General features: G+C 38.1%; 1 protein-coding gene across 1 annotated transcript in view; it reads left to right on the top strand.

Annotated features, from left to right (window-relative positions):
- LOC120807313 (receptor-type tyrosine-protein phosphatase gamma-like) overlaps positions 1-23,495 on the top strand; it is a 207,253-nt gene extending 183,758 nt beyond the window's left edge. Inside the window, exons 23-29 of the mRNA XM_040159103.1 lie at positions 1,640-1,733; positions 4,091-4,167; positions 7,741-7,869; positions 9,630-9,776; positions 10,572-10,714; positions 21,928-22,063; positions 22,487-23,495. Of these exons, the coding sequence (XP_040015037.1) occupies positions 1,640-1,733; positions 4,091-4,167; positions 7,741-7,869; positions 9,630-9,776; positions 10,572-10,714; positions 21,928-22,063; positions 22,487-22,636 (876 nt within the window). The 3' untranslated portion in view covers positions 22,637-23,495. The remainder of the gene's footprint in view (positions 1-1,639; positions 1,734-4,090; positions 4,168-7,740; positions 7,870-9,629; positions 9,777-10,571; positions 10,715-21,927; positions 22,064-22,486) is intronic.
- The last annotated feature ends 1,839 nt before the right edge of the window (positions 23,496-25,334 follow it).

The following is a 25,334-nucleotide window of genomic DNA, read 5'->3' as shown; positions in this document are numbered from 1 at the left end:
ATAGCCATCATCAAAATGTACTTGTCTCGTGCCAAAGTAGCCCTTCTGTCAGATCAGAAAGGATGGGACACACTAAAATCAACGATGATTTGCCCATCCTGGGACCACTGGCAGTAGATACTCAACAAATTGGATCAGAATGGAGTTTGACAGATACTTTTCCAATGACTCAGATTGAGATTGAGACTGGGGACCAAAAAAAAAAAGGACAATCTGAGATAAAAACAAATCTGTGGGTTTGTCCTTAAATTATAAGTAATGAATTAAATAATTGAAAAAATTCTTATATTTATTGATAATTTATTTCTGAAATAAATGTTTTCCTGGTCATTCTCTCAGATTTTCTCATCATCCAGCCCTGGGTGGTTGTAAATCTTGACAACAGGAGAGTATTTGGGTCCTGCAGTCGAGTCCAATGTCTAGATTAGATGGAGCTCGAAAACAGTTGCTTCCTTTGTTAAGGTTTATGTGTTTATGACTTCATGACGGGGTTAGAACTGCAGAATTAAGTAACTGTTTTTAGCTTTCTTGCATTTCCTCTTGAGGCAGTTTCTGTTCTTAGCTTGGGATTTTCTGCTGCTTTGTCTAACACCTGCAGGTCTCTGTAAAGAACTCTTATTTATGTTTACTGATTCTGTTGAAGGAAAGGGTTAATGACTCAAACACAGCACATTTTATTACACAGCAGTATGGGAGAAGTGCATTCTTGTACTCAAAAGTACAAGTTTTTTTTAATACATTTTACTATAGAATTAATTATAAGCCCTCATATGGATGTCTCCACCCAAGAAAAAGATATATACATTTTGATCCAAATAAAAGGTGAAAAGTAGATTTTGCTAGTTTATAGTACAAATTTGTACAATTTTATATTGAACTAAAGGTACACTTATTAAAGTCAGTTTTACAAACATTTTGGGAAGTACATGTGTTTGCTTACTGGGAGTTCACCTAGATATGAAAATCAATATCAGTTTGATCTATTTGTAGACAGTACAGAGTTAGTTCCAGACATTTTTAGGTTAGCTTAGCACAAACACTGGAAACACAAGGGAACAGCTGATATAGCTCTGTCAAGGCAAAGTATTCTCTACCATCTTTTTTTTCTTTGCATTTTGTATGTGTATTTAACATATGTAATAGAAAATGAGACACTGTAGTTTGAGCAGTTAGTTTATGCATCAAAGCCAACAAGACAACACGGTAACACTGAACAAGAACTAGGTGATTATTAGATATATTAGTGGCTAGTTTCTAGCTAGAAAGATACAACATGTAAACGAGACATTTTTGAAACTGTTGAAAGGTCAAGTTTTCTTATTCTGGTACAGGCTAATATTTTCCCTTGCTTCAATCTTTGTGTTAACATAGGCTAAAGATGTTCAGGTCTTGTTGAATTATGTTTCCTCTCTGAAAAATGCTTCTGTAGGTGTGGTTAGTGCTTAGGTTAGGTCATGGTTAACCAGAACAGAAAATGTCAGGGCTACATTTGGGTTCAGGTGAAGTTAAAAAGAAATGTCATCTCACAATATTCATTAAAATGATACAACTTCCTAGTTTTGATTAGTTGGTCTGTCATATGAATTTTTGACAAAGTGTAACACTCCCACCCTTCTTCTTGTCTTCTTTTGTGTTTCAGCTGGTAACACAGTGCAATGCCAAATTCATCGAATGCTTCAATGCTCACAAAGAGCGCAACAAAGAGAAAAATCGAAATTCCTCTGTTGTGCCATGTAAGTGTTACACTCACTTACATTAACATTGTTAATTAGAAATGAAACTACCTCCAGGACCAACAGCAGAAAATAATAACGCCCTGTAAAAACAGGTGTAATTAGCTCTAATTAGTTGTAATTAGTAGGAGCCATTCACATTGTTCAATGTATGGATGAACTGTGTGTGTATTCTTCTAAAATATATTCCCTCATTTGGTGTTTTGATGATGGTGGTGGAGAGCGCTGTCTAACACATGAGTCCAAGCTCTCCCTTAGGTCACCTGTCTATCTATATATATATATAGATAGATAGATAGATATAGATATATATAGATATAGATATATAGATATATATAGAGATATAATATATATCTCTATATATATAAAATGTACACACCATTCAGCCACAACATTTAAAAACCGGTAGCTGATTTAAATTATGTGGCGGATCAGTGTAGATTACCTTTAAATTTACAGCATCTGCATTATAGAAGAATCACACAAAGGAAATCAATAAACAACATAAGTAAGCAAGGGCAATTATTTTTGTACCGTTCAGCACTGATAGATTATTTCTTTTAACTTATTAATGAAAGCTTCATGAGTTGTGGAAGCTTGACACAGAGCATCTGAAAGTGATACTGAATTAGCTTAAAAAATGTTGTCCAGTAGGAGGCATTACAGTGACAAATGTCTGTGCCTATTAAACAGTTTGATCAATATTCGAATTTGGTATGCGTGGCCTCAGTTAAGGTAATACCACACAGACTGATAGATAGATAGATACTTTATTTGTCCCTGTGGCGAAATTGGTTTTGCAGCATAATCACAAGCCATTTCATCACAACATCACAGAGCCACTATCACAGAGTCACCAATGGCATACTCATAAATCGTCGTACGCATACACGTACCCATACAGAGTCAACAATAGTCATACCAATAGACATGACCACACCCATGTCTCACACCTTATACCAGAGAATGCTGGTCAGGCCAGCTGGATATCCTGCTTAATTATTATGTGCATTACTTGTTTAAAAACTTAATGGCTTGGGGAACAAATTAAAATTTAGATCTGTTTTTGGTGAATAGAGGGAGACAATATCGTCGCCTAGATGGCAACAGTTTAAATGAAGAAGAACGGAGGTGCCTCTTGTCACCCACAATATTGTTTGCTTTATTCATCAGTCTGCCTCTGTAAATTCATTCCATACTTGGTAATTTGATCCCTAACAGTTAACTGGCTGTTGTTACCATTTTTCTGACAGACTCTTTCTGTACCTCAGTGACATGCAGAAGGCTAAGACACTCTCAATAAAAGCACAGTAAAACATTCAAAGCATTTTGTTGTGGACATTAAAGAGTAACAGTTTGTTTCAAAAAATGCATTCCTTGTTGTGTCCTAGTGCTTATGAGGTCAGTTTACAGGTCCCATTTGAGCTTATGGTAAAGCACAATGCCAAGGTACGGGTAATTTTTAACAGGTTGCTTTGGCTCCCCACTGATTTACGTTGGGTGTGAGGATTGCAACTTTCTAAAATCAGTGGACAGTAGAAGTAAGTCTTCTTCCAAAATTTTCAAGTTCTGTTAGCTTTCTGAGATTTGGTTTTCCTGCCATATGGAAATTTCAGGAAAACCTATTTTTGCTACCTCCTCTTAGCCCGACTAACCAAGTCATCTTCGGATTTAGCATATGTATGTCTTGACAACCATGACTAAAACTTTTTCCATGTCACTAAAAATTATACTGTATGATTTCCTGTAAACTTACCAAATGTAATATTGGTACACAAAATAAAGGAAATTCAATCACTTCGACTAAAAAAATCTGTTGCTGTTAGTTTCAATGTGAAGAAATGTGAATGTGAAGAACAGAAACTTCATTATAAGAATATCATTTTCATACCAGCTTGGTCTCGGTGTCATTATTCAGCTAATCGCTATTGTCTTCATCTATTAACAGTCGCTGGCTTTTCTGAATAACCAGCCAATATTTAGCAAGAACTGTCTATACTCAACCAATAAGAGCAAAGGGATGAAATTGGTTTTGCAGCATAATCACAAGCCATTTCATCACAACATCACAGAGCCACTATCACAGAGTCACCAGTGGCATACTCATAAATCGTCATACACATACACACACCCATACAGAGTCAGGAATAGTCATACCAATAGACATGCCCACACCCATGTCTCACACCTTATACCAGAGAATATTGGTCTGAGTCAGCAATAGTCACAGGGTGTGCATTCATTCATCATTAAATCAGTATGATTGCACTGTTCTAATAATCTCGTAAATGGCTTTTCTTTTTCTCTTTACACCCCCCCCACCACCACCACCTCCCCATCTGCCTATCTATGATCAGCGGAGCGAGCGAGGGTTGGCCTGGGACCTCTGCCTGGCATCAAAGGCACGGATTACATTAACGCCTCTTACATCATGGTCAGTATTTCCACTTCTTCTGTCAGTTATTGATCTTACCACTCTCTCTCTCTGATGATTTGACTCAGAGCAGGTCACATCAAGTCAAAACACACTCAGTCAGCATCACTGACTGTGTGTTTAAATATACTGTACAATCCCTAATTTTGTTAGAGTGATGCCCAAATCCCCAAATTTTCAATCAGTTCAGTGTTGACATTTTGACTCAACACAGTTCATACTCATGAACCCTGTGGAATGACCTGTTTTTTTTGCATTAATTGGTCATAAATAGGTGTCACAAGTGTAGAAAACACAATGTGTTTAAGATAATAACATACAAACAATAATAATTGTTCATGTCTTTATTGAACACACCCATTAAAACCTTCACAGTGCTTGAGGAAAAAGTAAGTGAACCCTTGGATTTAATAACTGGTCGATCCTCCTTTGGCAGCAGTAACCTCAAATAAGTGCTTCCAGTAGCGGCAGATCCTGCACAATATTGTGTTAAGGGTCTGGCCTCTGACTAGGCCACTCCAAGGTGGATTTTCTTAGTTTGAAGTCATTCTGTAGTAGATTTACTTTGATGTTTAGGGTCATTGTCCTGCTGCGGCACCCAACTTCTACTGAGCTTCAGCTGGCAGACAGGGACCTTAACATTATATAAGATACCTTGCTAAACCTGGGAATTAATTTTCCCCTCTATGAGCCCCAAATCATGATGCTCCCTCCACCATACTTCACCACTGGGATGATGTTTTCATGTTGGTATGCAGTGTACTTTTTTGACGTAGTGCTGCATGTTCTTACATTAACATTTACATTTACTCATTTGGCCGACACTTTTATCCAAAGCAACTTACAAGTGAAAGAAAACACTACAGCTGACCTTGAAGTAATTGCTAAGTGCTACATCTATTCAAAAGAAAAATTGCAAAGAGATCAGTTCAAGAAATGCACTGAGAGTGTGCAGTAAGAACAAGTTAGGCATGTTGGGGCGTTAGAGGTCTAAGGAGAGGAGATACTCTTGGAAGAGATGAGTCTTATAGAGTTTCTTGAAGATAGAGAGGGACGCCCCTGCTCTGATAACATTTGGTAGCTTGTTCCACCATCAGGGGAAAACAAACAACAACAGTCTGGACTGTGACTGCCTTGTGTGCAGGGATGGCAATGCCAGACGACGTTCCTTGGAGGAACGCAGTGACCGAGAAGGAGCATAAGCCTGTCTGATTGATTTCAAGTAGATGGGTACAGACCCAGACTAAACTCTGTCGGCAAGCAATAGTAACTTGAACTTGATTCGGAAGGACATGGATAGCCATTGGAGGTCAATGAGCAGCGGAGTGACGTGTCCTTTTAGGCTGATAGAGAACCAGATGCACTGCCACATTCTGGACCATCTGTGAGTGTTTCACTGTGCATGAGGGGAAGCCCACTAAAAGGGCATTGCAATAGTGAAGATGAGAGACAACCATGGACTGTACCAAGAGTTGGGTAGCATACTGAGTCAGGTAAGGCCTGATTTCGCTTTTGTTGTATATAGCAAAGCGGTACGACTGGGAGACAGATGCAACATGGTCCGAGAAGGATAGCTGGTCATCAAACATGACACCCATGTTTCTCATGACATTGGTTGGGATGAGATTTGAAGAGGCGATTTTGATTTTTATATTTGTGATGGAGAGATTGATTTGCCAGGATGACTAAGAGGTCGGTCTTAGAGAGATTTAGTTGAAAGTGCCGTTCCCTCATTCATGTGGACTGGTCTGAGAAGACAGCTTTAGATCCGTGCCAAGACCGTGGTCACCTGGCAGAAATAACAGGCATAGTTGGGTGTTGTCTGCACAGCAGTGATATTAGAAGCAGCGCGAGTGGATAATTGGACCCAAGGAGGTGGTGTATATTGAAAAGAGACATGACACATTGAAGAAATGCCCAGTGAGATAAGATTCAAACCAAGAAAGCACTTTGCCTGTGATGCCCATATTGGAGAGTACAGAGAGTAGGAAGAGGTGGTTCACTTTGTTGAAGGCTGCTGATAGCTCCAGTGGGGATAAGGACCGAAGACTGAGCTGCAGCTCTGGCTGCTATTAGGGCTTCTGTCATAGACAATAGACAATAGAGCTGTTTCAGTCGTGTTGCTGCTCTGAAAGCCTGATTTGGGTCAAGGAGGGCGTTCCTTGAGAGGAATTCTGAGACCTGTTTTAAAACCGCCTTTACAATAGCCTTAGATAAGAATGGAAGTAATTAAACCAGTCGCTAGTTCTCAACACGAGTAGGGTCCAGTGAAGGCTTTTTGAGCAGTTTGCATTAATTGACTGGACTCCAGGTTTGAAAACTCCTGGCTTCAGTTAGTTTTTGTTTATGTCATTAGCCGAGGGGTTTACTTACTTTTTCTAACCAACACTGTGAGTGTTTGCATGATGTATTCAGTATGGACAAGAACAATACAATTATCTGTGTGTTATTTGTTAAAATAGATTGTTTGTTCATAATTTGTAATTTAGATGAAGATCTGAACATATTTTAAGACAAATTTATGTATAAATGCAGAAAATTACAGAGGGTTCACTTACTTTTTTTTTTCACTGTTTCAGAATACCAAGTAGAGTAAAGTGGGAGAGGTGAGAGTTGCCACAACAAAATCAGGGACTGTACCTTTAACGGGACATGCCAGCAGTTTAGTATTGCACTTCCATAAAGTTGAGGGCCTTACGAAAGGCAGTTTGAAAAAAGAATGGTCAAAATCAAAACAGTAGAGGTCGAGATATTCTGATATTTAGTCGATAGTACTGGTCAAGCTCCAAAAACACTGGATCCTATACTTCCCATAATGCAACTCAACAGTGTCTTCATTATACCATTCCTGCCAGATAATGTGTACACCCTTCAAACTCACAGCAATAAAACCAAAAAATAAAAACCAAAAAATAGTTAATATAACTTTGGTCCGGCCAAACTTCGGTTCTGGGTCGAGTAATAACTATGCCATAGTTTGTAATGCAAGCTTTAAATTAAAAATTTCAAGTCTTAAGCCTGAGCCGAGATAACCCTGATGACTTCTCTGTGACATTTTCTCCTGTCTTGAAACTCCTCCAAAACTAAAAAAGACATTATACAACTGTTACCAAAGGCTCAGTATTACTCTCAATGGCTATTGACATGAACTTGATGTGTAAAAGGGTGACTAAGAAGTTAAGAGTATCTTCTTAACCCAAAAGCCTGTAAAAAGCAGGAAGTTAAATTGCCATGTGCTGTCGATTGGATTGTTATCAGGTGAAGTCACTATCTTGTTGTGAGTTTGAACTCATAGCTCAACTAATAACAGTTCACTGTCCTCCTATCACCAGCAAATGCAAGGTTTCACTCAGATTTGATTTAACCTTCAAAGCTCTGTTTAGTCCTTTAAAATGCAACCAAATCCTAAATGTGCAGATGAATCTCTGATTATGAGCCGGTGATTTACTCAGTTGTGTTAACAGTGTATGTTTACACTGTTTTAACCAGAACCTAAATACAAATCCATATGGTGTAAATGGTATAGGTGTAATTCTCCCATTGATATGTTTTTTTTTAATCATTTTTCTACAGGGTTACTACCGGAGTAATGAATTCATAATTACCCAGCATCCTCTGCCCCACACCACAAAAGACTTTTGGAGAATGATCTGGGACCACAATGCACAAATTATTGTTATGCTACCTGCCAATCATGGACTGGTAGGAAACACACACACACACACACACAAACACACACACACACACACACACACACACACACACACACACACACACACACACACACACAGACACAGACACACACACACACTGTGCAAAAGTTTTAGATATTGAAGTAAAGTGAGGATCCTTTAAAAAATAATTCTATGAACAGTTTTTATTTATGAATTAACTTACAAAGTGCAGTAAACAGAAAAAGCCTAAATCAAATAAGTATTATGTGTGACCATTCTTTGTCCAGCACTAATGCCCCTCAGGGGGGGGCATTAGTTTTTGCAGGTAGGTTGTTCAAAGCATTTCAGAGAACTTGCCATAGTTCTTCTGCGGATTTAAGCTTTCTCTGTGTCTTCTGTCTCTTGATGTAATCCCAGATGGACTCTGATGATGTTGAGATCAGGGATTTGTGGGGGCCATACCGTCTGTTGCAGGACTCCTTGTTCCTTTTGTCTCTGATGATAGTTATTTATGACTCTGGCTGCATGTTTGACGTAGTTGTCATACTGCACAATGAATTGCCACCAACCACTGCCCTCCTGTGTGCTTATTGCCTCCTATGCCTGTGTTTACATTACATTTACATTTGCGCTTTTATCCAAACGCTTTTATCCAAAGTGACGTACGAGTGAGGGATGGTACTAAAGCTTTAGTACAGTACTAAATGCTAAGTACAAGATCAATTCAAAAAACACAGTGCAAGGAGATCAGGTAAAGGAGTGTATCGGAAGTGCACAGTAAGTGCAAGTTAGATATTTTAGGGTGTTAGGTGTGTTAGGAGAGGAAGTGCTTTCAGAGGAGATGAGTTTCTTGAAGATAGAGAGGGATGCCACTGCTCTGATAACATTTGGTAGCTTGTTCCACCCTCAGGGGAAAACAAACAACAACAATCTGGACTGCAATCGCCTTGTGTGCGGGGATGGCAATGCCAGATGACATTCCTTGAAAGAACGGAGTGACCAAGAAGGAGCAATAAGCTGGTGATTATGACTGAGTTGAAGTAGATGGGTGTAAACCCAGAAGTCACTCTGTCGGCAAGCAATATTGACTTGAATTTTTGTTTAAGGTATTATGAATCAGAGACAGACTCACACACCTTCATGAGCAAGAGTTATGCATGCCATTTTGTGTCATTGTGGTTGGTAGCATAAGTGACCCCCATGCAAACACATGCTTGTGCTCGTCTGACAGTTCCCTGACTTTTATGAAGCAGGAGTTACATATACACTCATAAGCATTCCCCCAAAAACACACAGACATTCATATGTCATCTGTTCATGGATCCTGTATCCTGTGGATTCTGCAGGATTTCCATTGGAAAGCAGGATTGGTACATTGTGTTAGAGGAATTTTGAAAAACCTGTGGAGTGAAGACAAGTTAGCAGAAATTTACTGCAAATGTCCTATATCATAGTGGTTCGACGTGCCCCAGTCATTTAAACATGGGACAATGAAGGGTTTGCTCAATATAAATTTAGAAAATCTATAAAAAGGTCTACTTACACAAATTGTGAGATCAGAACAGATCATAAGACTTAATCCTGTTGTCATTGCTTCATTGTTATTTACACAATCAAAGTGTAAATTTCAGTCCAAATGTTGAGTTTAGTGAACCTTTTTACCCACCAGTATATCTTTCTAATAACAGAAAATAGGCTACAGTAATAGTGTATACTGTTATACATTGTCAAATTATTTGGACGAATGAATAAACACAGTAATGTAAATGTGTGTTTGCTCTTCTGCAGGCGGAGGATGAGTTTGTGTACTGGCCCAGTCGGGAGGAGGCCATGAACTGCGAGGCGTTCTCTGTCACTCTCATCAGTAAAGACCGACTCTGCCTGACCAACGAGGAGCAGATCAGCATCCATGACTTCATCCTCGAAGCTACACAGGTTACTGTGTGTTTGTGTTTGTTTGTGTGTGTGTGACAGAGAGAGAGGGAGCTGTAAAACACTGTCAAATTGATTGACCTGTCCTTACTGAATGCAGTATGAGCACACAGACAGACCTATGTAGGAGAAAAGGACAATGCATACAGTAAAAGTCATGTGCTTCACCATGCTGTACTACTGTGAAATGTAATAATTTGAACACTGACATAAGTACTACACCTAGAACCTTTTAACGCTGTGGTAGGTTTGAAGAATAGGACGATTAACACACTCTCAGTCCACTTTCCACTAACACATTAACAATTATAGATGGGATAGTGGATTCACAACAGGCAACAAAGCAAATTTAAATAAAAATAAAACTGTGCCTCCAAAATGAAGCTGGCAGGCAGAGATTTACAAAATTTGAGATGTTCTGAGAATGAGTGAGGATAGTGTATGAGTATGATTGATGTTTTAATCCTCCAGAGGAAGTGTGTCTGTTGATCTGAACAAGAAACATACAATTATATATGCTGCACAACTCTTCTCATACTGTATACCACATTAACAAAACGTTTTATTTAAAGGTTAATGGGGAAAAGATTATAATTTTAGTTGAAACACTGGTTTAAAATTTTACCAATACTAATTGCAGCCCTATCAGAAACATAGAAAATCTTAGTGTCATTGTTTTAGTGAAAGTTCAAGTCACATGGACAAGTTGAATATAGCTGTTCTAAATCAACATTCTCCATCCAACCTTTCTCTCTCTCGCTGTCTTTCTGCCTGTCACACCCTCTCCCTGACAACCAGGATGACTATGTATTAGAGGTTCGTCATTTTCAGTGTCCCAAGTGGCCGAACCCTGATGCACCTATCAGCAGCACCTTTGAGCTCATCAATGTCATTAAAGAGGAGGCGGCTATCCGCGATGGACCAACCATCGTCCATGATGAGTCAGTCTGACATTTTATTTCCTCTTACCACATCACAACATGGGGTTCATTTCTAAATGAATCTGCCAATTATGATGACAAATTATACCCTGTGAAAATAGAAAAATACAAAGGATTTATATGTATACACAAAAACACACACATATATATGTGTGCCTGTATATATAAATATATATATATATATGTGTGTGTGTGTGTGTGTGTGTGTGTGTGTGTGTGTGTGTGTGTGTGTGTGTGTGTGTGTACAGATATAAATCCTCTGTCTTTTTTATATATAAACTTTTTACCTGTGTGTGTCTTTGTATATACACAGACACACATAGGCAAAAAGTTTTAGAACACCTACATTTTTCCAGTTGTTATTTAAATTTATATAATTCAATGTTCAATATCTGAGTTTTTCTGAAATTAAAGAACAGGACAAATAAACATTTGGAGATTTTTATAACAAGGAATCATGGAATCTTCTTGTTGACCTAAAATGTAGTCAAAAATTTTGACTCGTTCAGCAGCCAAACGCACTTTTGGCGTTCTTTTTACAATATAAATCAAATATTGTCCAGAAAGTCCCAAAACTGTCGCAGAAGTTTCCACAAATGTGTTGGATTTGCAGGTTGCACTGCTTTCAAATTCTGTCCTGTTAATCCCAAACCAGTTCCATGGGGTTTAAGTCTGGAGGTTGTGATGGTCTTCCATCATGTGAAGCCACCATCTAGTTCTTTTCTTCTAAAGTTTTGGGTCATTATCTTGCTGTAGGATGAACCCCTGACCAACCGGTCTGTTTTCCTCTGCTACTTGCACCATTCCTATAGCAATATACAGAACTACTTCTGCCAGTACAGTATGGTCCTAATAATGCATTAGAGGGTAACACAGTGACACAGCTTGTTCCAACACTGCCTTTGTAGAGACAGACGGTTTGTAAGTCATCAGAAAAAGTTGGGGCATCTGTAGCAATTGTTTGCATTAACTTCCAAGGCTTCATATACTTCCATTGGTGCAGGAAAGCTTTAAATTTCGATCCTCCTGGGCATAGATGATACCAGTGTTGCACAAATCTCTGGAGAGATATATATCGTGTTTGTTTTTAGTTATACATAAGATCAAATACCTAACACTTCAACTTATAAATACTACAATTTATATATTATTACTTCCACCAAGGAGGTTATGTTTTCACCAATGTCTATTTGTTGGTTTTTTTAATTGTCAGCAGGATTACGCAAAAACTACAGAACCAATTTGCACAAAACTTGGTGGAGGGATGGGGCATGGTCCACAGGAGAGCCCATTACATTTAGGTACAGATCTGGTTAAAGGCCTGGATCCAGGATTTTTCATCACTTTCCTAAACATTGTGGGATAGGCCATTTTTCACCTTGGTGGCGATATGCGCTCTACTTAGTGTCAGTCTACTTATTATTGTAATTAACATATTATTGATACTACACAGAAGTTTACTCATTTTTGTTGCATACATACAGTATACACCAATCACTTGAATGAGAAAATGGCCTCAGACCTTTGGACCCCACTGTGCATACATGTGTGTAAATATATATATATATATATATATATATACGAACATACCTTTCACCCACTACTTTAAAATTGGTAACTGGTTTTAATGTTTTAGCTGATGTATATCGGTGAAACTAAACAACCATTTGAACAAACGCATGGGTCAACACAGGAGGGCCAACTCCTTGGGACAAGACTCAGCAGTTTATTTACACCTGGATCAGAGACACTTCTTTGGAGATAACAATGTACGTATTTTGGATAGGGAGGACAGGTGGTTTGAAAGAGGAGTGAAAGAGGCTGTGATGGAGGAAGTTGAGAAACCATCCCTCAACAGAGGAGGAGGTCTACTACCTACAATGCTGTCCTTTCATCCCTTCCCAGGAGATTTAACAACCATTTACACCTATCCTCACATGATTCCAAAAACTCCGACTGTCATTTACACTTAGCCTCAGGTGATTCCAATGACTCTAACAACTGTCTGTACAAAAGCCAGGAGCACTAATGAACTAAGTGGTCTTGATAACAACCCCACAGAGGTTAAATACGTGGGACTCCACACCAGTCAGTCAGAACTGAAGAAACCTCTTAGACGAAAGGTGAAATGTCTTCAAGAATCTACAATCAAGTCCAGTTGCCCTCAATTCAACTCTTCTATCTTCTGTCTTTTATATTGTGATTTAGACTCTATAGTCAGTAGGGGTATGACAAGTAAATTGAACCCAGTTTAGAAAGCCAGCTGTATGATTTTAATTAAATCTCTGCGGGATTTAACTTTGATAAGATATTCATATTATTGAATATGGTATACTGATTTTGAAATAACACTGTGGTTGTTAAGGCCAATATTCTTCTGTTCCTTAGTGTCCACTCCTATTAATTTATTCCATAGGGGCCACTGCCAGGATATTGTATTTTGTTGTATGGTGTTAACAACAGACTTGATTGCCCTAAAAGGCATATAGAAACACTGGCAGCTTAACTATCCTATAAGTAAGTTGAAGAAAGATACATATTGTTTTACTACCAAACAGCCATATTCATTCTACCAAGTGACAGTCCCTTAAACCCCTGTCTCCCCCCACAACAGATACCCCAAAAAACTGCCCAATTAAAATTAATGAAAGTGTCTTTCGTAGTGATACACATTAGTGTTTTTGAACAACACTTCAGCAGCTTAGCTCATGTTTATTCATTAGAATAATGAAAATTACTTGTCGCATTCTCAAGATGAAAAGCGACTAATTGAGAGCTTCATCTGGTTGCTATGGTGCAGCTGGCTTGCAACACCTAAAAGACTGTCACTTAGAGGCTTATCCTAATTGTCTGTGCACTCATTATTCAGCCAGGCATGGGTTGTTAGCAGTGCTTTCTGCTCCACTCCTGATAGGGCTGCTAATGGAAGAGGAGACCCTTTACATTGTATAAGGGAATCAGCATTTTCCAGGGAGCCTTACACTGGGCTGAGCTGTCGTCCTCAGGGAGAAGCACTTGCTAACAAATTTTTAATCGCAGAGGCAACATTCCTGATCTGCGAGGGTCTTCACTCTCTGGCTGAGCTGTTGTCAAGGACATCTCAGAAGTTGAGCAGTAGAGGTCTACATGGCACCCACAATAAGGAATTTCAGTCAGCCCACTGAGCTATTTTCCTCCATATCTCTCTAATGAAACCCAAAATAATATCTGAGATAGCAGTAAGCTTAAGATATGTATAAAATTATCATTTATAGGGTACTTTCAACTTGGAGTTGGCTGTCCCAAAACCTAACCCTTAAATTTTGAATTATGAATTATTTTTTTGAAAGTTTAAATCAAAAAATTCATTATGTATATATGTATATATATATATATATATATATATATATATATATATATATATATATATATAATATACACAAATATAATTATTATTATTATTTTTTTTTAATCGTGAAGCCTTCTGAGTTTTGAACAAAAAAGGTCTCCCTTCCCACCTTCCTGCAATTAAACCATTACATGGACAGGAAACAGAGACAAAGGATCTTTCTCCAAAAATCACACTAACTTTTATCACATCACAGAGATCTATGACCAGCTCATGGGTAAAAAGGAAAAAAGGCAAATTGGATTTAACAAGCAAAGCCTCCACAAAGTGGAATGGAGTTCATCTCACCATGATAGGAATTATCTTTGATTAATATTTGACTGATACTTTCCTCAAAGAAAACAACATGAAAAAAAAAGATGATTATCATTAAGGTTTAGCCCTTCTTCACACTAAGGACCCACTGGATTTACAAACACATAAAATCAAAGGCCACGTTCCTGAAACAATGAAACGGAACACTGCTCCTTTTCAACAAGTCTAAAATAATATGAAAATATTTGTCCAACTATTCTGTAACTGAGGTAATATTACTCCGTAAACATTTTACGTAATTTAGGTCAATCCCCAGATTTTTATCTCAAAGAATGGCCAAAACGTGAAACGTAAAGTTTAAGGCAATATCTACCATGTGACCATTCTGCCAGCATTCTCCATACTAGGTAACAGCCATTATACATTCACAGTGGTGTATTTATTATTATTAATCAAGGGATTTATGTAATCTCCATTCTTTTATTATTAGTGTTAGAATCCATATATAGGACATATTTGCTGAATTTGACATATTTTTGCATTTGTAAACACCAATGATGTGTTTTGTGACAGGTTAGACAGGTTAGATAAGTGAATAAGTGAACGATGAGGAAGCAAAATCTGGACTTCCTGCATCCATGGATGCTTCCCCTGTAAAATATTCTCAGTCATTACATTGTAACGGCAGTGGTATTATTTGGTCCCAAGGCTTAGCTAAGTTTGTGCTCAGTTGTAGTGTAAAGTAAATGTCATACATTACCATATGCACCATTCATTCATTAAATGCTTTCATAAATACTGAGTGACGTTATAGCTAAACTGTCTATGAGCAGTTTGGTTTGTTTACATGCTACCTCTGACTACACGCTAATGTTGCTAAGGTTGGTCAATTGTGTTTACCATTATGAAATAGCCCACTGAGAATTCCAGTTTTGTGGTTGCTGCTGTTCCTAATTTATCATTATTAACTTAGTCATTGATTTTGCCTTTGTGTGTGATAAAATGTGGATATTTCATCATTCCAGTCGGTCTTAATGGCTTGCAACCATAAACATCTGTGTTTAGCTTCAAGGAGCATCTTCATCATATTCAAAATATTCTATTTAAATGAAGGTCATCTTTTTTGAATTGCTATTCTGACATCCATTGGCACAAGAAGACATTTTTTTTCCTTGTTCCGGGGATCTCGCCCTTTTCCTTCCATTTGTTTCTGCTGTCACCAGCCGCCACAATGCGGACACAACTGCACGGATGTAACCGTGACATCCACTCCAAATTGGTCTATTAGATTACAATCGTTGACTGCATCTTTAAGTCAGCATGTTACATTATTGCAGCTACGTGAATACATAGGAAAGATAAGGTTTCGAGCAACTGTAGTCAGGCTCAGACTAGCACTGTTTGTGCCGCTGCTTTTATTATACACTTCTTAAAATGTGTCAATAATTTATGTGGTTGACTTACATAAGGGGAAAGACATAAAACGCCAACATGCCAAAACAAAGTGGAAAAAGTGGAGCAAGGAGACTGAGAGAATACAGACAAGGGTTGAGAGAAGACCCCATGAAGTATCAAGAATGCTTAAAAAATAATAATAAAATCATTGTGTGTGTATACCTCTTTTCACTTGCACTCGCTTCACGATCTAAACTATCCAATAGCTCAAATTGCTCCAATTAATGTTATGTGTTCTTTTCAGATGTTTACTGTCAGACATGTCTCTGCTATATGTGCTGGCTGCAACATTTATGATTTATTAGGTGATTACTTTATTTAGTCTGATTCAGCTGTGGCAAACAAAATATTGTGGTTATAACCTAAGATGTTATGATAGTGTTCGGTTCAGTATATATTAAAACTAATGAATCTTTAACTTTAAAATCAGTATGATAAACTTTATGCCCTCTACAAATAAAGATTGGATTCAAAATACAATGACTCTCAGAAACTACACTTCAGAAAAATTAAAAAAGAACATTTATTTATTGATTTACCTGTGAAAACTTTTTAAAAAAAAATTTAAAATACGTATTTACAAGGTAGATGTAAACAAAATCTTAACAGGTCAATTTAACCCTTCTTATTACATTATATGTTATTGTGTTTTGGTAGTGACAGATTTTGGGAGAGGAAAAATATTCCAAAGCTGTCTGAAAAAACAATATGAGAAATATAGCTGGAAGTGGCGATTCTGGTTCAAGCCTTTTTTGCGCTCAACAGAAGGAAGCTGCTCACTCAGCCAAAATAAAAGCCATGAGTGGAAACGATCATGTTACAGGCTTCCCAAAGCTGAGAAAAGTCACTTCAGCTAGTTTAATTTTGTTTAAAGAAGGAGTGAGACAATTCACACACTTGTTTCATCATCACAAAGCCTGCAGCATTTCAATAATTGCACATTCAAAGTTGCGGTCTCAAAGTTCCACAATAAAATTCAGTTTGTATGTTGAGGAGATAGCACAAGATGTTTCCAGTGAGTTTAATCAGGATTGCATCTTGAGTTATGAGCAAAGATATGAGAGGCCATTCTCACTCGTATCAATCAATATGCCACTTCAGATTTTGGTTAATACTTGCCCCCAGAAGATTGCCCCCCTACATTGGTGAAATTCTGTCATTAGGCTTTGAGGTATATGTTTTTGGTATTTGTGGGATCCCTTATGTATTGGGTTCAAAATGTTTCAGTAGACCTATTTTCAAACATGGCCTGAAGATACATACCCAGGTTTATGATGAACGGACAAATTGTTAATGAGTTATGGACATTTTCCTGCTAAGTCCTGCCCCTTGTGAAGTTTAGTGGTTAATACCTTGAAAACTAAATAAAATATCAACAAACTTTATCCAAATTTTCATAAACCTTGGTCCAATGATGATGTACAGACAATTTCGTAGCAATCAGACGTACGGTTTAGGAGGAGATGCCAAAATGATTTTTTCTAAAAATTCAAAATGGTGGAAAATTCATCGTGGCGGACTTTTATAGTCCAAGAGGTTTTTTTGTAGAGCACATTGAGCTGGACTGGTATTTCCAATTTCAAGTCAATAAGACTTACGGTGTAAGGGGTGTGGCCTTTTCAAAATTGTGTTTTGGGGCTTATATTTCATGTGAAGCACTTGCACATCAGTTCCAGGTATTGGGCAGGGTTTCATGTTGCGAGCTCATTCCTCCTCACAGCACTTTGAGCCAATTCGACAAAAATATAATAATAACTAGACATGCCGGCAAGTATTAATGGGGTCCAAGTCCCCTGCGCAGTGCACACTCGGCAGCCCATTGAGGCAATGCAATTTGTACCTGCAGGTCTATGGGAACGATACAAGTCTCAGGTTGAAAGCAGCAGAGAAATTGGAAAACATTCCACAAAAGTTGGAATGTTTCTCAGGGGTATTCCAGAAATCATGGTTAAAGTAGCCTGACATAAACTTGGACTTGGGGTTGAGTAAACCTGTTGTGACTTACCCAACAAGTTTTGGGGCAAGTGATCCAACAATCATGAGGGTCCTTAGATGCCAAGTAAAACAATTTATGAATTATTGGACTTCAGGCTAAAATGAGTTCACCTTGGCACGGTAAACTACTGGCCAAAGTTTTATATTATTATATAATAAGTTTTTCTTTTATAACTTTTGCAGTTTTTTGGAGTTTAAAAACTCTTTTAATAGCTTGTGATCATGAGAGTACGTAGATGATATGTGCAAATTTTCATGCAGATCACACTTAAAGCCTAAGAGTAGAGTGATTGTTGCAAAGATATCCAAAAATTCCTGTTTTGACTGCAAACTACAGGAAGTTGTTCCTTTAAAACTTGCACATTTTTTGGATTATCACAACTCTTTTAATATCTTTTCATGAAAAGTCCATAGATTCTATGTGCAAAGTTTTGAGCAGATCAAACTCATAACCTAAGAGGAGTTCAAAAAAGCAGGTTTCGCATATTTCACAAAAATCTATGAGCAGAAGTGGGTGTGGCCTATATCACAAGGTTCAGCTCCATTCGGGAAATATGTGCACGTACGGTTTTAGAATGTGCAATATAATATGTGGCAGTTACTGGCCAAAACGCCCTTACCTGGAGTATAGCGCCAACTGCTTTTAGTGTTTACGTCCAGGACATAGAGCCAGATCCCTACTGAGTTTAATCAGGATTGCTGTAAGACAACTTAAGTTGTGGAAAATTTGTATTTCAGTCCCCCAAGGACATATACCAAATTTGGTGTTGATAAAGTCAAAATCCAAATCGGTTTCACTTTTTTTTCAGTTTATGCAAATTAACACAAAATCCATCTTGGCAGACCTTTATGGTCCAAGAAGCTTTTTTGTACAGCACATTGAGCTGGGTTTGTGTGTGAACTTTCAAGTCAGTCAGACTTAAGGTGTGAGGGACATGGCCTTTCCAAAATTTGGGGGAAAATGCACATTTATTTCATGACAGACAGAACAACTGAGCGAAATGCAAATTTTATCAGATCTTTGGAAACCAAAAGTTTAAAAGTGGAGTAAACAATTCTGGAGAAAGACTGTTGATATTTGAACTCAATAGAAAAAAACAAATACAACCTTTCCTACATTGCTCCCTCAGAAGCGCCACCCTCCAAATTCATGTACAGGCATTGCCAAGGCAACAACACAATTGCAGAATCTAGAGAGTCTTAAACCGATTCCTAACTGGATGCAATGCGGACAAGCGAGTGAATGAACATCAGATTGTCTCAATGTTTCCCAATGAAGATGTCCTGACCTGCTCCATGCATCAGCAAACAAGCTGAGTGACGTCACTTATTTGAAAAAACACTTGACCAGGCTCTATTTCTTTGAAAGTTTTGCCCACTTACTCCAACCTATTCGCATATCATGTTTTAGACTTAAATATGTGAATTAAAACCTAACTAGTAGCTAGGGACTAGTTAGATTGTAAGATAATTGTAAGTGGTCTAACTGACAGTAACTGACAGTAACTGAAAGTTATTCAATACTGCTCTTTATTACAACCTACATAATGAGCCTATATTAAATATAATGGTGTACAAATCACACACAAAAAAATCATTCTAGTTTAGGAAATTATTAAAACTTGGTCGTTTTCAGAGGGAGAAATAACAAGCGGCACAAAAAAGCATCTCATCCCTTCCTCTCACATCCCCTCATCGAGCTACATAGCTTGTAGTATATCTGGACAATTTTTCAGGCTCCATTCGCTATAGTTTGCCCGCCCGTTGTATGTTAGGAAGAGGTTTTATACAGCGAGGAGGTGGATACTCTTTCTGTTTAGCTGAGGCAAACAAACATTATAATATAGAACGCTCTCAAACAAACAATATGCACAAAAGAAGAGCATCCAAAACACAGCAGAATAAAAACAAGCAAGACTTAGTTTTTTAGATTGACTTTACAAAACTAAATTGACAAAAGAGAGGACTGTAGGTTTGTGGCTAAGCTAAGAAGGAAAGCAGCATTACCAAATTATGCATCCAACCAAATAATACCACTGTGCTTTTTAGGTCTTCATGGCTATAAAACCCCTCACACGTTGTACAGACAAATACCATGATATAGAGCAAACAACGAAACAGCCAACTGTGACTACAGTTGCTGCCGCGAAGCTAACATGCAGAGAAGACGAGACGGTTTCCCAGAGCCAGCACACCAGCTGCAGACAGTGATACTCACAAATCTCCTGCTACTATAGCTAACATCTCACCAACACTATATCTTGGAAAACTAGAAAGTAAACTGAATTTCTGTGGGCAAGTCATTTAACGTTACTGGACACACAAATATGTTTGCTAACTTATCAGATTAGATATCAAAAACATTAGCAAATGGGACAAAATAATTCTGACTTATTGGCTCTGTGAAACATAGCAAAACTAATATAACCCACCTGTGAAGCAGAAACAGAGCAACCTCCACATCGATCTTCATGCCTTTCAACTCTCCGAGGTCTCTTCACCATAGTCGGACTGGCCATTGGGACTACAAATCCCAGTGGGCTGTCAAGTGGGCTGCTGCATCGGTGGGATGGTGTACCATTAAAATTCCTAAAGCTTAAAATTAAAATTCTTTCCAAGTCTGACCATGCGGTCTCCACCGTTGGAAAGCCTCAACAATGTTAACATGGGGCTTCCCCCTCACCTGATCATAGCCCTTCTTTCTCAGATTTTGTTCCTCAGACCTTCTCCTCTTAGGCTGTTTCTCAAGCACTTCTCCTTTTTTGTTGTGTAGCATGTTAGCATGCGCTGAAATTACTGTGTCTCTCACTCCCACTACCCCCTTTTATCCCCTTCACTCTCCTGTGCACCAACACTATCGCCCTCAGGTGCTGACTGGCTGGAATTGCCATTTGCAGAGCAAGGGCTGTGTAGGAACATTGGATTTTTTTCAGCACAAACACAGCTAGCAGACCATGAGGAGATATTCACTGATTCTGACAAAAAGTGTATTGGATTGGAATCGCTCCGACAAGCAGCTCTGATGAAGTATACCAGCAACTTTACAAGCTGGGGCACCACAAACAGGGCCATGACCTGGGGAGGGTGGTGGTGGTGGGGCAAAGTTGTGTACGCTACAATGACAACAAAGAGCCATGACAGAAAAACTACTTATAATACCCCCATGAGTTCATTGGACAACTGAAAGACTGAGACCCAGAATGATGTGGAAATTGTCTAAATATATGCTAAAAGCTTTATAAGCTTTATAAGCAACACATAATAATAACATATTATATTGTCTATACAGCTGCTGTTAGTTGTTTTTGGTATATTGCTTGCTTCAAATGGAGTTCGCAAGCTTGTATTCCAACTCAGGTACACCATAAGCATGATGTTGATGCGGTTAAACGATGTGCAACAAATGAAAACCAATAAGGCAAAAAATAAGTGTGTCCTTCATTCAAAAATGATGCATGATTGTTTATGTTTTGCATTTCAATTGCATACTGAGGAGTGAAATAACAGTAGACAACAAATATAACTAACTTTTATGGACCTGTTGTTTAAAAAAAGCATGTGAAACATAATGTTCGTAAGAAGCATTTCAAAATATAGACCTCTATACTGCAACACTGGATCATTTATAGCCTTTGGAGTCTTCCAGTGAACACAAGACGAGAAACAATATTTGAAGGCACTACATGCTGATGATGATGTAAACCAGAAGAATGAGGTGAAATTAAATATAGCTACAGTGAGTATTATGCCATGGACTAAGATTCCATCAATGGGCTAAAACAGTAGATTTTTTTTTGTTGTAATTTTCCATTTCCCTTTTTGACACTCTATGAGCTTTCCTACAATGAAACCCTCAAGTCAAAATATCAGCTCTGCACAGATAATAGATTTAATTTTGATAACCATAGAACCTTTCCTCTTGTGCCATCTTCAGCACAAGCAGTATTTTTTCGTCCCCATTACTGCCACACCTGTAAAACAGCAAAATCAAGAAATCAATGTTGATGAACTAGTGGAGGAGAGCTTGATGAGACTTCTCTGATATTATTATGGAGATGAATGCTAACCCCCGACCCTGACATTGTGTGTGTGCGTGTGTGTGTTTGTGTGTGGTTGTCAGGTTGGGAGCAGTGTCAGCTGGCATGTTGTGTGCCCTCACCACCCTGTCTCAGCAGCTGGAGAGCGAGGGCATTGTCGATATCTATCAAGTGGCCAAGATGATCAACCTCATGAGGCCCGGAGTCTTTACAGACATTGTGAGTCTGACAACTGCAACTTAGGTGATACCCAGCAATTCCAGTGTATACTGTACTCTTTAACAATCCCTAGTTAGGAGTGGGCTTCTTGCTCAAGAGGAGTTTATGTAGATGATCTATTTACTGAACTTGACAGGGATTTGGTAATATCTGGCAGTATTTTTTCACAATCTCACATTTTGATGTTATGTAATGGTTGTCTTTTTTTTCTTGTGGAAGTAATAGTTGGTAATGCAGTTGGTAAAACACATGGCATATCTTGTTAGTCCACATTCTGCAAATCTATTAAGCTACAGCATACCTGTAGGATATGGCTCGAAGAAGTAAAAGCATGGTGGTCACATATTGTTCTCACCTGTTCCTCCTCGCTCTCTTGCTTTCTCTGTCTGTCTTTGTCCCCTTCTGTCTCTGATTTGTCCACAGGACCAGTACCAGTACCTATACAAAGCTCTACTCAGCCTTGTCAGCACCAAGGAAAACAGCTCTGGACTTCTGGCCAGGAACACTAACGGGACTATGGTGTCCATGTCCAACCAGTCCGACCAGACGGAAAGCTTGGAGTCTTTGGTGTGAGAGAGGCCCTTCAGAGGCCTGGAGCTGAGCTGAGGGCATCCTGTGGGTGCAAACACCCTTCAAGGTCCCTGAACCCACAAAGGAGGCACTTAACTTTGTAAAACGTCAAGGAACTATTGTGGACAAGACTTTTTGAGGCCTTTTTTGCCAGACTCTTGGTTAAAATGAATAACCTGATTACTTTTTTACACTGATAAAAATTTTTTGATATTTATTTTTTCTCGCCATTTTATGTCTTAAAGTTCTCCTACTGAAGGGTTTGCACCTGCGTTTTTAAGTTTCACAACGAGGCAACGAGAAACACTTTTCTGTCTTTTCTTGTTTGCACTATACTGTATAATGTCAGTGTTACTGCCTTTACTAAAGCTGACTCACTTTGCTTTTCTCCACTTGAGCTCTGATTTTTTTTTTTGACATTCCACAGCTTTGGCCATTATTAAACCAACTGCTTATGTGAAGGACATTTTTCTGCCTGCCACCTACCAGTTAATTGAAGGTACTGGATGGAGGAAGGCATGAACTCTCAGCCTCAGTGACAAAATGCTGGTCGACTTAAGCTCAGTATAACCTCCTCTACCTTGTTCATCTATAATACTCATATTACCAATCATTGATCACAGGAACCGAAATCTTGGAATCTATTGCCAGAGACAAGTAGCGCTTGTTTTCTAAAAGTAATTTCTTCTGCAACTTTTTTCGTTTTTTTGCCTTGTTTTATTGTCACTCTCTCGCTTATTAGCGAGTCACTCTAATGTTAGATTACCTAAGGTGGTGTAACAACTGCTACTGTGAACTTTTATTATTATTTCTTTGTATAATTCATATTATGCTTTTTAATATGTGGAAATACTGTATGTATGCATATATAAATATATCCTTATCATAATAACTTTGTGATTTTTGTACATGTCCTTTGTGGCCTCCCGCTTCAGGCCGGTTGATTTCCAACGCCTCTGATAGTTTACCACTCCAGTAATCACAGCTGACTCAAAGCATCTGGAAGCAGACTCCCTCAGTCCTCCACATTCTTGTATGCTGCTATGTCATCTGATCTCACACACACAAATACACACATACAGAGGCCACCAGTAGAGATTTTACATTTTACACATCTGATGAACTACAACAGATGATGCAACCTCATGCCGTTCCCGATCTTTTGGAAAATCACATTTTTAAAGGGTTTTTTTTTCAGACATAAATTCATTATGACAGAGAAGCCAGAGATTAAGAACACAAAGGCCTGTACTGTATGTGGAGCCTTCATTTACTCCCATGCAACTGTGTTTGTCATTATAGGGTTGAGTAATAAGGATCTGCTGGGTAACAGCATACTCAACAACAAGCTCTATGCAACAAATTGATTATGTTTCATAAATGTAAAACAGGGATAAACAGTCTTTGGGTTCTCAGTGTTAGTCTAGTGCACATTTTACAAGTTTCTTCACAGTGGATTTTTTCAGGTTATTCATTTTACCTGCGCTTATATTTTCTCAACAGTGAAAAAACTGAGTAATCCTTTTCTTTTGCTTTTAAGAGTCTTTAGGTTCTTAACATGATATGTAGTACATATTTGACAATGTACTCAGACAAGTATTATTTCCCATAAGATTTTCCTTGATTTGTAAATTGTAAGCCTGAAACCAGTGCTTTTAAAACCACAAATGTTTGTAGTGTTTTTTTCTGATGAATCATAACAATATGCTGCAACATCCTTCAGTCTGCCACGTCTGTAGGGTTGGGTAAGAAGAGCTGGAGTTTTTCAAGAAACTTGTTCTTTGATTCCACTTATCACTTCCTGACTTCACTGAAATTGCTGATCAAAATTTCAAGGACTACATGGCCTGTATCAGCTCCCAAGTATAGTGTTGAAAATATTGCAGATGAGAGCTAATGCTCAAAGTAACATGTCTAACATGAGAAAGCATTCAAGGTAGCATAGAGTAGCATCATCAATGTCCCCAATCATTATAATGTCACAAAATTAGCTAATACTATTGAGTCCAACCCAAATTAATAGAAAACATTCATACTCAAACTCTCAAATTTTGCTTTGCAAGAATATTTACATTTTTCTTTTTTTAATGAACAAGAACCTCAAATTGCTTCATCATTCATGTTAAATATGCTGAAACTAATGGGGGTTTTTGCTTTCAACACTTTTTGGTTTCTTTTCTAGCTCAAATAATATGACAAGAATCTGAAAATGGATTTGTTAAGAAACTGAATCATTACTTTACCTTCCAGCAGTACCCAGCCCTACTACTCTGTCAATCTTGAAGGATGTTTTTCTATATTTGTCTTATTATTGCTAAATTTTATGAAAAGAGCAAAACCATGAAGGTGTTAATCTGTCTCTCAGTACTTTCAGATTTCCCTACCGTGTCAATGGCTATCAGCTCTAAACCCACTGGTTTCCACTCAACACATTACCATTTAAAAAGTACTTTTATTTGTAGGAGGTAATTTCCTAAAACAGCTGTGCATTGTAGTCTTCAGCAAATGTTACTCAAACAGGAGGAAATAGTGTATTTGCTGGGTACTATTTTCAGCTGTGGATTAGTTGATCAACAATATCGTCAACACACATTGATATACTGTGTATCAGCATTACGATACATAGACAGTACTTTGCATCAATTCATTGTTGTGTTTGGTCATTCCATTCTATTTGTTGACAACAAAACATTATAGAATA

This window comes from Xiphias gladius, chromosome 21 (genome assembly GCF_016859285.1).
Source record: "Xiphias gladius isolate SHS-SW01 ecotype Sanya breed wild chromosome 21, ASM1685928v1, whole genome shotgun sequence".
Lineage (NCBI taxonomy): Eukaryota > Metazoa > Chordata > Actinopteri > Istiophoriformes > Xiphiidae > Xiphias > Xiphias gladius.
The sequence above is the reverse complement of the archived record's forward strand: the minus strand, read 5'-3'. Positions and strand labels throughout refer to the sequence as shown.